The sequence below is a fragment of the Nicotiana sylvestris genome, chromosome 6 (genome assembly GCF_000393655.2).
Source record: "Nicotiana sylvestris chromosome 6, ASM39365v2, whole genome shotgun sequence".
In the NCBI taxonomy this organism is placed as follows: Eukaryota; Viridiplantae; Streptophyta; class Magnoliopsida; order Solanales; family Solanaceae; genus Nicotiana; species Nicotiana sylvestris.
Window position 1 is genome coordinate 209,894,710 of NC_091062.1, and position 12,507 is coordinate 209,907,216.

General features: G+C 31.9%; 1 protein-coding gene and 1 non-coding gene across 2 annotated transcripts; both read right to left on the bottom strand.

The window, feature by feature from the left end:
• Nucleotides 1-899: 899 nt before the first annotated feature.
• TRNAA-UGC (transfer RNA alanine (anticodon UGC)) lies at nt 900-972 on the bottom strand. Its single transcript has one exon. It is a non-coding gene; the product is annotated as a tRNA-Ala (tRNA).
• A 157-nt stretch (nt 973-1,129) lies between these two features.
• On the bottom strand, nt 1,130-3,908 carry LOC104241514 (dormancy-associated protein homolog 4-like). Its single transcript, XM_009796455.2, has 3 exons — nt 3,359-3,908; nt 2,259-2,334; nt 1,130-1,619 (listed from the first exon to the last, which is right to left on the bottom strand). Exons 1-3 carry the CDS (start codon nt 3,666-3,668, stop codon nt 1,592-1,594), a joined length of 414 nt encoding a protein of 137 aa, XP_009794757.1. The 5' UTR covers nt 3,669-3,908; the 3' UTR covers nt 1,130-1,591.
• Between the last annotated feature and the right edge of the window lie 8,599 nt (nt 3,909-12,507).

Sequence of the window (12,507 nt, forward strand, 5' to 3'; positions counted from 1 at the left end):
TTACAATAATTGGATAGTAAATTCCTTTTTTGTTATGCTCGTTACCTTTGTCCATATTTATTGCGCATTTATGTCGTTGTATTCATGAGCGTTTAATCAGCATGAACACATTGGGTAACGTCGTTCACCTTACTAATTTCACTTAATATTTGGTCTAAATTTTATTATTCTTAACTAAAATTCACCCTTCCTCTCATCATTAATTGATTTAACTAAAAAGATTTAATATTTTTTGGTCAAACATTAGGTATTAAGAAAATGGAGACTGATAATCAATTCCCATTCCAATCGTGTTGTTTAGTATTTGATAATTGAGTAAATTTTTCCCACATCACATCTGAATTCTTTGTTATTTATGTAAAAATAATGCCAAATACATGTTGCCTTAAACTTGTCCGACTTTTCCATTTAGACACTTGAATTTGGCTTAGTACCTATTGAACACTTAGGGGTCGTTTGGTAAATAAGATAAAAATAATAATTTCGGGATAAAGTTTGGGACTAATTTTATCTCAAGTTTAGTTTGGAGTTTTAGTTAATTCCGGGATAATTTTTGCACTAGTACGGTAGGATTAGCCATCACATATAGAAGGTGGATAACTAATCTCATGGGATATCCTACCATTGTACCAAATGATCCCTTTCATGGGATAAGAATAATAATCGTAGAATAAAGTTTAAGATTAACTTTATCCCAGATTTGGTTTGGTGTATTATTGAGATAGGTTGTTCTTAGTACAAATATATTCCTAGTGCACTTATTCAGTCCTAATCAAGAGAAAAACCAATCAAAGTTGGCGCTAGAGATCACAAATTTTGGTGTAAAGCTTATGAGATAGATGTATAACCAATAGAAGTGAGTTTGGGTTAAAATATGGAAACAAAAATTACAAAAATAATGGAGATGCGGGGGATCGAACCCCGTGCCTCTCGCATGCAAAGCGAGCGCTCTACCATTTGAGCTACATCCCCAATTGATTACTTAAACTGTTAATTATTTATAATTTACCTTGCAAGTATCAATTGGAATTATGTGAAAGATTAACCTCTCCACTGATAGTTATTTGCCTTGACGAAGCCATAATTAAGAGCTACTTCGTTTTATATACAAGAAAATTCAACCAACGAATTAAACTAAACTGGAGATTTATTGATTAATTACATCAAACTCACATCCGTCTAGACAGATAGCAGCTCAGAAAGAGAGCCAATTTCCACTAAAATAACAAAGAAATAAAAAAAAAAAAAAAAAAAAAAAATCATCGCTCCAGACAGATGGAGGAAGCAAGTTACAAGAAAAATTAATTCTCCTACTTCTAGTTTCTCTCTCCCTGATATTAACATAAATGATGCAGTGGTTCTTTAGTACTGAAAGAACCTTCTTATTCTGGTTATATATGGTATTATATATACTAGTATTATATCAAGAAATTACAAATATGTACAGATTATTTATATATGCACAACAACATTGGAAATCCGATTAGCAGCCGGTAACCTAGATCTCTATCAGTTTGTTTGCGCACGTACGGCCTTTAGCAGTCATTTCTTCACACACATAAAAAGTTGTTTTGTCAATTGATCTATCTCGTCAACGATCCCAAGCACTCAGTACGATCCTGAAAAACAATCCAAATCCACCATTATTGTATGAGAAAGCACATCATCGAGAATAGAAAAGATGCATGCATGCAGGGGCGGATCTAGTGCTTTAGTTATGGGCAGAGGCGGATTTAGGGGGCGGAAGGGGTTTACGCGAACCCCTTCGCTGAAAAAGTACACTGTACATACAAGGCAAAGTCTGTTTTTACATCTATATATTATGTTTTGAATTGCCTTGGTCGCAACCCAAAAGTATAGCTTAGTCAAAGGTTTCAAAGTCTTTGTGAGGTCATTGATTCAATTCCCACTAGCTACAATCTCTTCTAATATTTAAATTTTTTTTTCTTTTTTGAACCCCCTTAGCAGAAATTCTGTCTCCGTCACTGGTTACAAGTTCCCATGAACCCAGTAACTTTTGCCTATATCCTATATTTGTATTAAAATTCATTAAATGTATAAGAACATTAGCTTGGAACTCAATCTGTTAATCCAATTATTATTATATATTAATTTGAGATTTCTATAGAAACTCATAAACTCAAAATACTGAATTTGCCTTTGCATGCATGCAACTTTTAGAAACTAGAAAAAGAGAAACGCAAATAATCAAACGATATTGCTGAATTATATATAAGGAGGGCAAGGATAAAAATTACCAATCATAGTTTGGAGATCGTTCCCTGTTTGTTTTTCCTTTTGGTTGCTTTTTATAATACCTCCGTGCTGAACTTGCTATAGGAAAAAAAAAACCATTAATAATAATAATAATAATAATAATAATAATAATAATAATAATAATAATAATAATAATAATAACAAACAAAGAAAAAAAAGTCATTTGTTAAACACCAAACACCTCATAGCATGAAAAAGGGAAAAAGTTTAAAATTATCCTCCTACTGTGTAAAATATTTTAATTTTATTCTTAGATATATTTTGAGTCATTCATATTCTTATTATAGGCAAATTGTCTCATGTTTAATATTTAACTTGGAATTTAATTAACAAAGCTCAAATATGGTCCTTAGTCAAAAACTCAAAATGTCTAATTTTACCCTTCCACTGGCCTGGTGACACCGTTTAAAATTGTCCTTTGTTATACTTTAAGTTGAAAATATCGTTAGGATTAAGAACGAATATGAGACGATATGCTAAAATCCGTTAATTAGCATTACATTAACCCTCACGTTGCATCGTTTTTACCTTCTTCGTTGACTTGTAGGTCATGAATTCGAGCCGTGGAACCGTCACTATTACTTCCATTAAGGTAGGTTGTTTATATCACACCCTTAGGGTGCGGCCCTTCCTAAATCTGCTATGGGATACTATCAGTGGCGAAGCCAAAAATTTCATTTAGGGTGTTCAAACTTGAAATAAGTAAAAAAATTCTAGATAAAGGGTGTTCAATATATGTTATATACTATTAAAATCTAATATTTTACCTATATATACAGCGTAATTTTTCGACGAAAAGTGGTCAACTATGTACCTTCGCCACTGGATACTATGTGCATCGGATTACCTTTTTTATGAGACGACAACAACAACAACAACAACAACGACTCAGTATAATCCCACAAGTGGGGTCTGAGGAGGGTAATATGTATGAGACGACATGCTAATAAAATGATATGAATGACATCAAATTATATTGGATGATATACTTAAGATAGTTATGGAAGAGAGATATTTTTGATCATTTTCTATTTAAAATGGGGTGGGGGAAACTAGCAATAATTATGGAAAGAGGACTAACGTGCAAATGGGGAAGTTGGAGCGCTAGAAGTAGCCGGAGAAGATGGTGCAGATACAGAATCAGGCGTAGCATTGCCACTACGTGATGCAGAAGTTGAGTTACTGCGGAGAATTGTAATACTCCGGGATATCGGGATCGGATCAACAGCGGCGGCAGCGGCGGCGTTAAGGTGGCGAAACTTGGTGGGGGACGACGGAGCACTAGAGGCAGTACGGCCAGAGAAAGTATTAAACTTTCGGAGTTTGCTTAGGCCTGAATCTGGTGCAGGTCCAGCAAGTGTATCATCCCACAGTTTGTGAAGAAAACCCATAATCGATGAATAATCCAATGATTTAAATAAAAAACAATCCCTAATAATTTAAATCTTTTTTTTCTTTTTGTTTTCGTAGTTTCAATATTTATTGTAGTAATTCTTTTTGTAACAACCGTCAGGAGGTGATGCTACGTCTGTATATATATGTAAGGAACTATATATGGCGGGGGACACCACCCGAATGCGACTGTTACAACTTCACAAAGAGAGAGTGTAATTAAAGAAATAAAATTAGATGACGAAATTAATTAATTAATTAATTTGATGTTTTGGTAAATAGAGGCTTTTTATAGGAGAAATTAGAGATAGGAGATGGAGACGGATAAGGTAAGATTTTGATGGCTAAGGACATGAGAGGAAGCAATGGATGTCCGGTTAATATGGCTTAGTCTCAAGCCATTGAAATTTGTACTAGAAATGAGAATATTAATGAATGGGCCATTTGCTCTATAATTAGAAAAATGCTCTGAGTCATGCATTGTTTTGCTCTATAATTGGAAAATGTTTTTGTCTCATGCAAGAAGAATACTTAATAACTAAATTAACCTACAAGTTAGATAGATAAAAATTCACCACCAAGGGTAGGGAAGATAAAATAGGATTCCTCTACCATTAATCAAATATTTTGAATTTGAGAATTAGAAATAGAAAAGAATTTAATAGAGAGCGTTTTTTCCTTTAATGCTCATCTAGTTTATTTTCATTTATCTACTATAAAGATATAGATCGTAAAGAGCATTTTTAAAAAAACTAGTCTCTATGTATGTGCGTTGCACGTATATTTTTTGTCAAATATTACAACATGGGTGCCGAAAGTAATAAACAAATTAATTCAGTCAATACAAAAGAAACACAAAAAAAATCTAAGAAACACGCAACATAATGCTAATCACTATTTATATATAGTATCAGATATTCATATACAAAATATAATTATATATCTAAAAAAAATGAAAATTATTGTATCATATATAAATCCAAGAATGCATGAACTTGTATCGGCACATAGTACTTATCAGATAAAATCATTAAATCCATAGAAGTGAAGGAAATAAATAAAAAGAGATAAAATTACATTGTTATTAAGAGTCAAGCTTTTGAATTTTCTTCCCGAAAATACTAATCACACTAACTACAAGAGAACATATGTAAAAGTTAGATAACGAAAAAAATAATAATTTAAGAAATATTCATTCTAAGAGGTTTTGTTCTCACGCAACCATACCATAGGCTAACAATAGAAAGCACAAAAAGTAGTAGCAGACAATGTAATATATTTCTCTTCAAATTGAGAATGTATAACCAACAACCGACACCAATTCAAATTTTGAGTCCTACAACGAAAAAGTATCCATAGAGATAAAAGTATAGTTGATTTTAAATTTCAATATTACCAATTCTATCCAAATCAGGTAAGTTCTTTGAATGAATGATTTAATTTTGTAAGGTCATAAAAGTCGGTCAATATTTTTGGTTATATTTATCGATCAACATTTAGTATTTTAATATTTGTGCTTTTGTAATAATATATGTTATGAAACAATAAAAGAAGAAGAGTATTGCAGAGAAAAGTAGAGAGAGAATTCTTATTGCTTTGAGATGATTTACAATGAAATAGAACCCTTTATTTATAGGGAGAGGGTGATATAGCCACCAAGTAATAAACCCTAGAATCTCTCTAAATATGGATATTTACCATAAATAAAATTCTATTTATAATACTCCCCCTTGAATGTCTATTCAACAGATAATGTGTCTTGTTAAAATCTTAACTAAAATAAAATCTAGTGGGAAAAAAATTCTAGAGAAGGAAAAAGAGTACACATATCTAACAATACTCCTTTTGATTGCTTCATTAAAAACCTTACAAGGAAAATCCAATGGGACAAAACCTTGTAAGGGAAAAAGGGTGCAACGCACATTAACTCCCGCTGATGAGAGTATCAATTCACATCTTTAAGCATTTACATTCCAATATTGTGCACCATCTTCAAAAGATCTTTGGTAGAGATTTGATAAACAAATCAGCCATATTAAATTGGACGAACTTGTTTCACTTTGAAATCATCATCCCTAATAAATGTATTGTCTTCATATGATCTTGTTGGAATCGTCAGTCAATATCTTCACGTAGAGGTGAAAACTCTTGCTATCATATATCATGCTTATAGTTATAGCAAGATACATGTGTGCACAAATTGTACTGAGAAAGTAGTACCTCAAGATCAAGAATTGTAGATGCTTCAAGAAACTTTAATCCTTTATGGATTGTCATATAAGTTAAGTCATATAAGCTATATAATAAACTTTAGATGCATATCAAGTTTTCATGTCATGCTACACATATAAGATATCGAAAACTGATTGCACATACCATTGACTTTATACTTTCAAGTATTTGAACAACATAGACAAAATTATATGTCTTTCATATGAAACCAATTCTATTCGAATTGTATCTCTTCCATTTGGCCAATATTTTTGTGTCTGTAGGCGACAGACTTAAGATCCTCATCTATATTTAGCGCTATCATAGATGTCGTCGACGAACATTTTATATTGATTCCAACATTTTTTCATAAAGACATAACATAGAGATCTCTTCATTCATATATTCAGTTACCTGAATCTCTCATGAGATTTTATGAAGTGTTATGTCATGTGATCTTCTAGATCACTTGCCTCTTGATTATGATCACTTTGATCATTTGCTCATCTTCTTTATCAAGAAGTTCTATTTGAAACCGATTTGTTTATATGCTTTAAGCGTACTATAGACTTTGTCCTTCTAGGACTTAATATGAGCATTTGCAATGAGAATATAGTTACTTTATTTGGGTCAGCAAATGCGTATGGCATGCTTTGCAATATATTGCAAACGAATTATCTTTTTATGAACTTCAAGTTCATATTATGATATTCGAGGATCTATATATATAAATGATAATCCGTTCCACGTAACTTTTTCTCAACTATTTATCATGTCTCCCCCTCATGTTAGAAAAACTAACTTGTTTCCTCAACTTTGAGAACTCATCTTTGTGCGTTATGGTGTTAATCAATATACATTGCACATCAATAATAATAAGATGGAATTATTTGGTTCCTGACCCTTAACCATTTTTGAGGGGAGAATGTAATATACTTTCGTATATAACCTATATCAAACTGATATAGATAACTTTATCCTCATAATCAATAGTTTAGCTATTAAGTGGAGGCGCTCAATAAATTACTTTGCTAAACCAGCTGTGATGTAAACCAACTTATCAAGATGAACTTCTTGAATAGAAAATCTGGAAATTATGCTCGAAATTAAACTATTGAGCAAGTTACCTTGCAAAACACCATGTTGCGAGTTAATAATAATTGCACATGTAACCATCTCATAGATGCATCTTATGTGGTATACATGGCAGGTGAATGAGCTCATATTCACCTTTGCTATTTCCAGCATTCATGGGATTCAATCCCAATTTTAGTTGCTTTATTAATTAATAAGAACAAGCAATGTAAGAGAATTCGTAAAGAACTTTCTAGTTCTTTAATATTTACCCATGTGAATTCTCCATTATTTTTGCACATCATACTTAAATTGATATGGCTACCCAAATGCCAACTGAATAAATTATCAATATTGATAAACTTCAAATTTACACCATGACATGTGAAATTATCAATAAACTCCAAGTTTATTATGATATGGGTTTTTATATCAATAAACTTCTTCTTTATTATGGCATTCTTATGTTTGTGTAGTACAAACTAGAGAATAAAGCGGGTAACTTTCACATATATATTACCCCGCTATAAGTTGTAGTAATAGAAGATATTAAACCTTTCCTTTATTTATAGTCTCAGTATGACCAACCGCTTTCGTGAATATTTTAGAAACTAAATAAATTTCTTTGAGACTTACTACAACACAGTATTTTATTGATAATCAATTTTAATTCTCCAAAATAGTGGTAATTGGATCTTTCAGAGCTCTCAATTAATTTTGTACTACCACATATTCATCAACATCCATATTATCATATATCTCTTTCAAGGAGAAAGTTATACCATTATGGTCATGATCAAAATTATATGCAAGATTGTTTCTTGCATTATTATTGTCCTTTAATAATCACATTGCCAAAATATTTTGGCGTACAATAGGTATGTGACCAATGACCATTCATGCTATAATAATGACATTATTTTCTTATATCATCTCAAACCTCCTTCTAGAGGTGAGTGTGGTATATTCGCTACCACTAGCACGTTCAAATTCTTTGAAGAATGAATATATATTCATAAATCAGATGTTGTCACATTCACATTATGAATGGACCATAATCATCTATATGTGCTTTATAAAATCTCATGTCAAATTAATGACAAATATTACTTTCACAAATTGACATATTATTTTGAGAATCCTTATTATTCTCATTATCACAATGATCACGATTATAATTTCGTCTATTGCCACGTCCGCATCTATTGATACCTTCACGGTAATAATTTTGTCTTCTTTCAGATTTATCACATATTGCTATCACATTCTCTTAAGGAAATGAGAGTGGAGCAAATTCAATGGGATGAGTTTTCAATTCTTTGCCCACAATCATACATGAATTTGATCATGACAAGGCATAGATATTTTACCACTTTGGGTGATTATAATTTTTTCAAACTCCATTAGAGTTACAATCAAAATTTATCGTCTTTGTTTGTATTTAAAATCAAATTGTAGAATGTCAAGAATTTGAAAGAGAAAAGTAAAATGCTTACATTAAATCCAGAATTTAATCATGAAGTAAGTTCATGGAACAATTGATAATCATTATGTTCAATCCCAAAGCTTTTATTCAATTGGTTAGAGTCTCGTGCTGATAACGTGTTATGAAATAATAAAAGAAGAAGAAGAGTATTGCAGAGAAAAGTAGAGAGAGAGAATTCTTATTGCTTTGAGATGATTTACAATGGAGTAGAACCCTTTTATTTATAGGGAGAGGGTGACTTAACCACCAAGTAATAAACCCTAGAATCTCTCTAAATATGAACATTCACCATAAATAAAATTATATTTATAACAATATCGATATAGATTGTTACATAATTGAATTCAAAATTTAAAATTTTGTTGGTTTCAGATTGTGCTAGTATATATACATAATTTTTTTATACTTTTGGCATATCTATAAACAACCTGAGTCAAATGTCATACACTTTGCTTGAACCTGTTGTTAATGATATAAATCCGAAGTAGACAATTCCTATAATCTTACAAGGACAAAACTAGTCTCACTCCCTTTATGTGAACCTATTTCTTTTTTTTTTCCGTTCCGAAAAGAATAATATTTTTTTAAATTTGAAAATAATTTAGCTTAAACTTCTAATTCTATGCTTAATGCGAAGCTTTTATAACCACACAAATACTCTGGACCCCTTTTTAACTTCTTTAGGACTACAAATTTCAAAATCTTTATTTTTTATAACTTCGTATCTGTTTGACCAAAATTCATAACTTCCTGTTAAAATAATTGTATTTATATAATGACGGGTTAAATGTAGTTAATGATAATATCTCTATATGTATATTCCAAACATGTGGTTAATGTTAAACAAATCTGGTGGGCGATTGGCAACAATACGCATTAAATATCCAAGAAGATATGAGCAATAATGGAGTAGTATCTAGAAATAAATGATAATAAATAGCATTTAAGTAAATAAAAGAAATGGTTCACCCAATAAAAGATGAACTAGATGATTATTCCTCCTGACAATAATGAGTGACAGACAGATCTTAGAATATTCGAACTATTCTCGGATCCGATGGAAAAGTGTAGAATAACACGAGCAAGAATCTTGATAAAAAGGTAATGTTTCTACCTTTGCAAGAGATAATCTTTATCAAAAGCCGGTTCTTATCAAATATTTGTCCCCCTGTGTTCATTATTTGTTTTCCTATTTATATGAGACATACCCCAACACACCCTAATAGTACAAGTATAGAGAATATTCAATGGAATAATCTTTTTAATGTCCTATTCTAAAAAACTAGTGTTGATACCCAATTTTTTTCCTGTATTTTTTATATGCAAAATACCTTTTAAAATAGCATGTATATACATATATAAGTATGTCCCAAGGTCCTATTATTTTTCTCAATTTTTTAAAGATTTTAAATCAATCTTACTGTCCTATTTTATCAAGAAAAACCTAATAAGTGTTCCCAAAATTGGCATTTGGTAATTCATTTATTGGATTCTCATATTTATACTAAAATATAGCTATTATGAATTTTTCACATTTTTACAAATTTATTTAATATTTTTAAAAAAAGCTAAATTTCATATAATTACAATATTAGCCTACTTTAAGATTTAATTGCGTTTATAATTAAAAAATTAGCTCCACTATTTTTATTCTAATATTTATATATAATTAATTAATTTAGTACCTTTAATTTATTTTCAAAAAATTATTTTACTATTTTTTATAAAATAAATAAAGGAAAATGGCTATTTAAATGTTAGCCTATTTTTATTTTTATTTTGGCCAGATTTGGCACCCCTAATCCAACCTAATTTCAATTTCAATTGCCCAGCCCAATTCCAAAATTACCCGACCCACGACCTTTAAAACATAACCCACCCCGCCCCCCTTTAAATCCTAGTCGTTGATCTGTTAGATCAACGGCTCACGTTCTCCCTTTCCTTTTTAATTTACCAACACCCCCCAACCCTAATCATTTTGTCACTGGTATCCGCCTTTGAACCCTGCACTCTCTCAAACTCTCTCGAGTTTTCTCTAGCCGCCTCTTACCGCTTCCACCCTGAAAGCCACCAGAATCCATGGCTTCCAGGGCTATGGGAGTTTTATACCTACCTCTTGTTTCTTACACACTTGATCTCTGAAGATTCAAGGCCTGACCTTGAAGGTTTGTACCCAGACCTCTATCGATTCGAGGTTTCACGGCCATCTCTGGCGTACCATGGTTGTTTGAGCCTGATCCTGACCTTCCCGACTCAGATTGGTGACTTTTCAAAGCCTTTCTCATTTCTAGGGTTCTTCTGAAACCCTAACCCTTCAAGGTTTTTCCGATTCCCTTAGATCTGTTCCAGATCCATGCTTTCCTTAAGGTCTTAAATGTTTTCCTGACTTTTCTTTCAAAAAAACTACTTTCAAAATCTTTCTTTTCCGATCTAGGGTATTCTGAAAGTATTTAAGTGTTTTTTAACTTTCTTTTTCCTTTTATGTGTGTTTGCTTCTACTGGGTTCTTGTATTTTCTTCTACCATGTTCTTACGTGCTTCTTCTGCTGTATTTTCCTATACTATGTTCACGTATGCTCTTCTACTGCATGTTTTCTCTACTGTGTTCTGATATGTTTCTCCTACTATATTTTCTTACTAAGTTCTTAAGTTTCATTATTAAGTTCCTTTTACTGAGCTATGTTTAAAGTTTCTTCTAAAATTTCTTAGCATGCTTCTTCCACTGTTCTTATCAGTCTTCTCTATTATGTTTCGTATTAGCTTCTTCTACTCTATTTTTCTTTGAATTCTGCTACTATGTTCTGCATGTTACTTGCTATCATTGTTTTCTCATGCGTTTCTGCTGCTGAAAGAAACATGCATGAGGTTTCATAGAACTGTAACCTCTGAGCCTGTTTCGATTATTTGCCTTCTCATCTCTGTACTTGATTCAAGGTGGAAACCCTAGAATTCAGGGGTTCTGCCAAGTTTGATTATATGATTTAATTGAACTTGAGTTTTTATTTTAGAACCCCTAACTCTTTTAGACCAACTTCGAGTCTCTGAACTAAGTTTGGACATCCATGTTTGCATATGATTCTAACCTTTGGCTAAACTCTTCTAAAACTTTTTCTTCACTGGATTTTTCTATTGATTTTTGCGATGGCACAACATTTTCTTCCTACTCAACGTGTTTGTGTGCTCTTTATGTGTGATGAATCTTCCTCTAAAAAGGCTTTCAACTCGTGATTGATTCAAATTCCTTCTAAATAGGTCTGATTGATTCCCTTTCCATTGTTTGCTGATTTCCCTTAAGTTAAAAAACCTTTCCCATCTTTTTGACTCGGTTCATTCATACAAGATCCCTGACCTTTGCTTTACTGGTTGTTAATTGATTTTCTTGCCTTGTTTGTGCAACCGCGTATTTCAGAAATTCTGTCCTTAAATAACTTTTATGTATTTACCCTTAATTGCATGTTGTGCACAAAGTGCTTATTCATTTTTCTTTCCTTAAATTATTTTTACCCGTTTGAATCTGAATTCCTTAATTAAGGGAAGTCTTGTGTAATTGATTGACAATCAGTTCCTTGACTATTTCTTACCTTATTCTTCATGATTTTCACATTATAAAAGGCAAGGCCCTTTTTCACAAAGAGGACACATCAGAATCCTTCTAAACTCATACTCTTTCATAATAACTTTCTCTTCTTGTCTGCATTGTGGCCTGTTTACAAGACCTACTACTTTTCTTTGTTTGTTTCCTTTGAAACTGGTATGTCCTGATTTAAGCTTCAACACCACAACAATGTGTTTATTTACAGTCTTTGTATCCATGTCTACTTTACTGCTTTTTGTAGAGTTCAACATTTAAATTAGTATGCTTATGTCCTACTGCCTGTTTCTGCTATGAATCATCGCTCCTTATTTCCCTTTATGTGCTTTGAGTTACAGTTTAAAACATAGCAATATGCAAGTTATTGTCTATGGATTGAAGTTGATCCTTTAGAGGATCCTAACCTCTAAACAGTGTGTTCTAACAAGCTTATGGGTGTGCCAGCACTTCCCATTGCTGGGTATGCCCATCAGCCT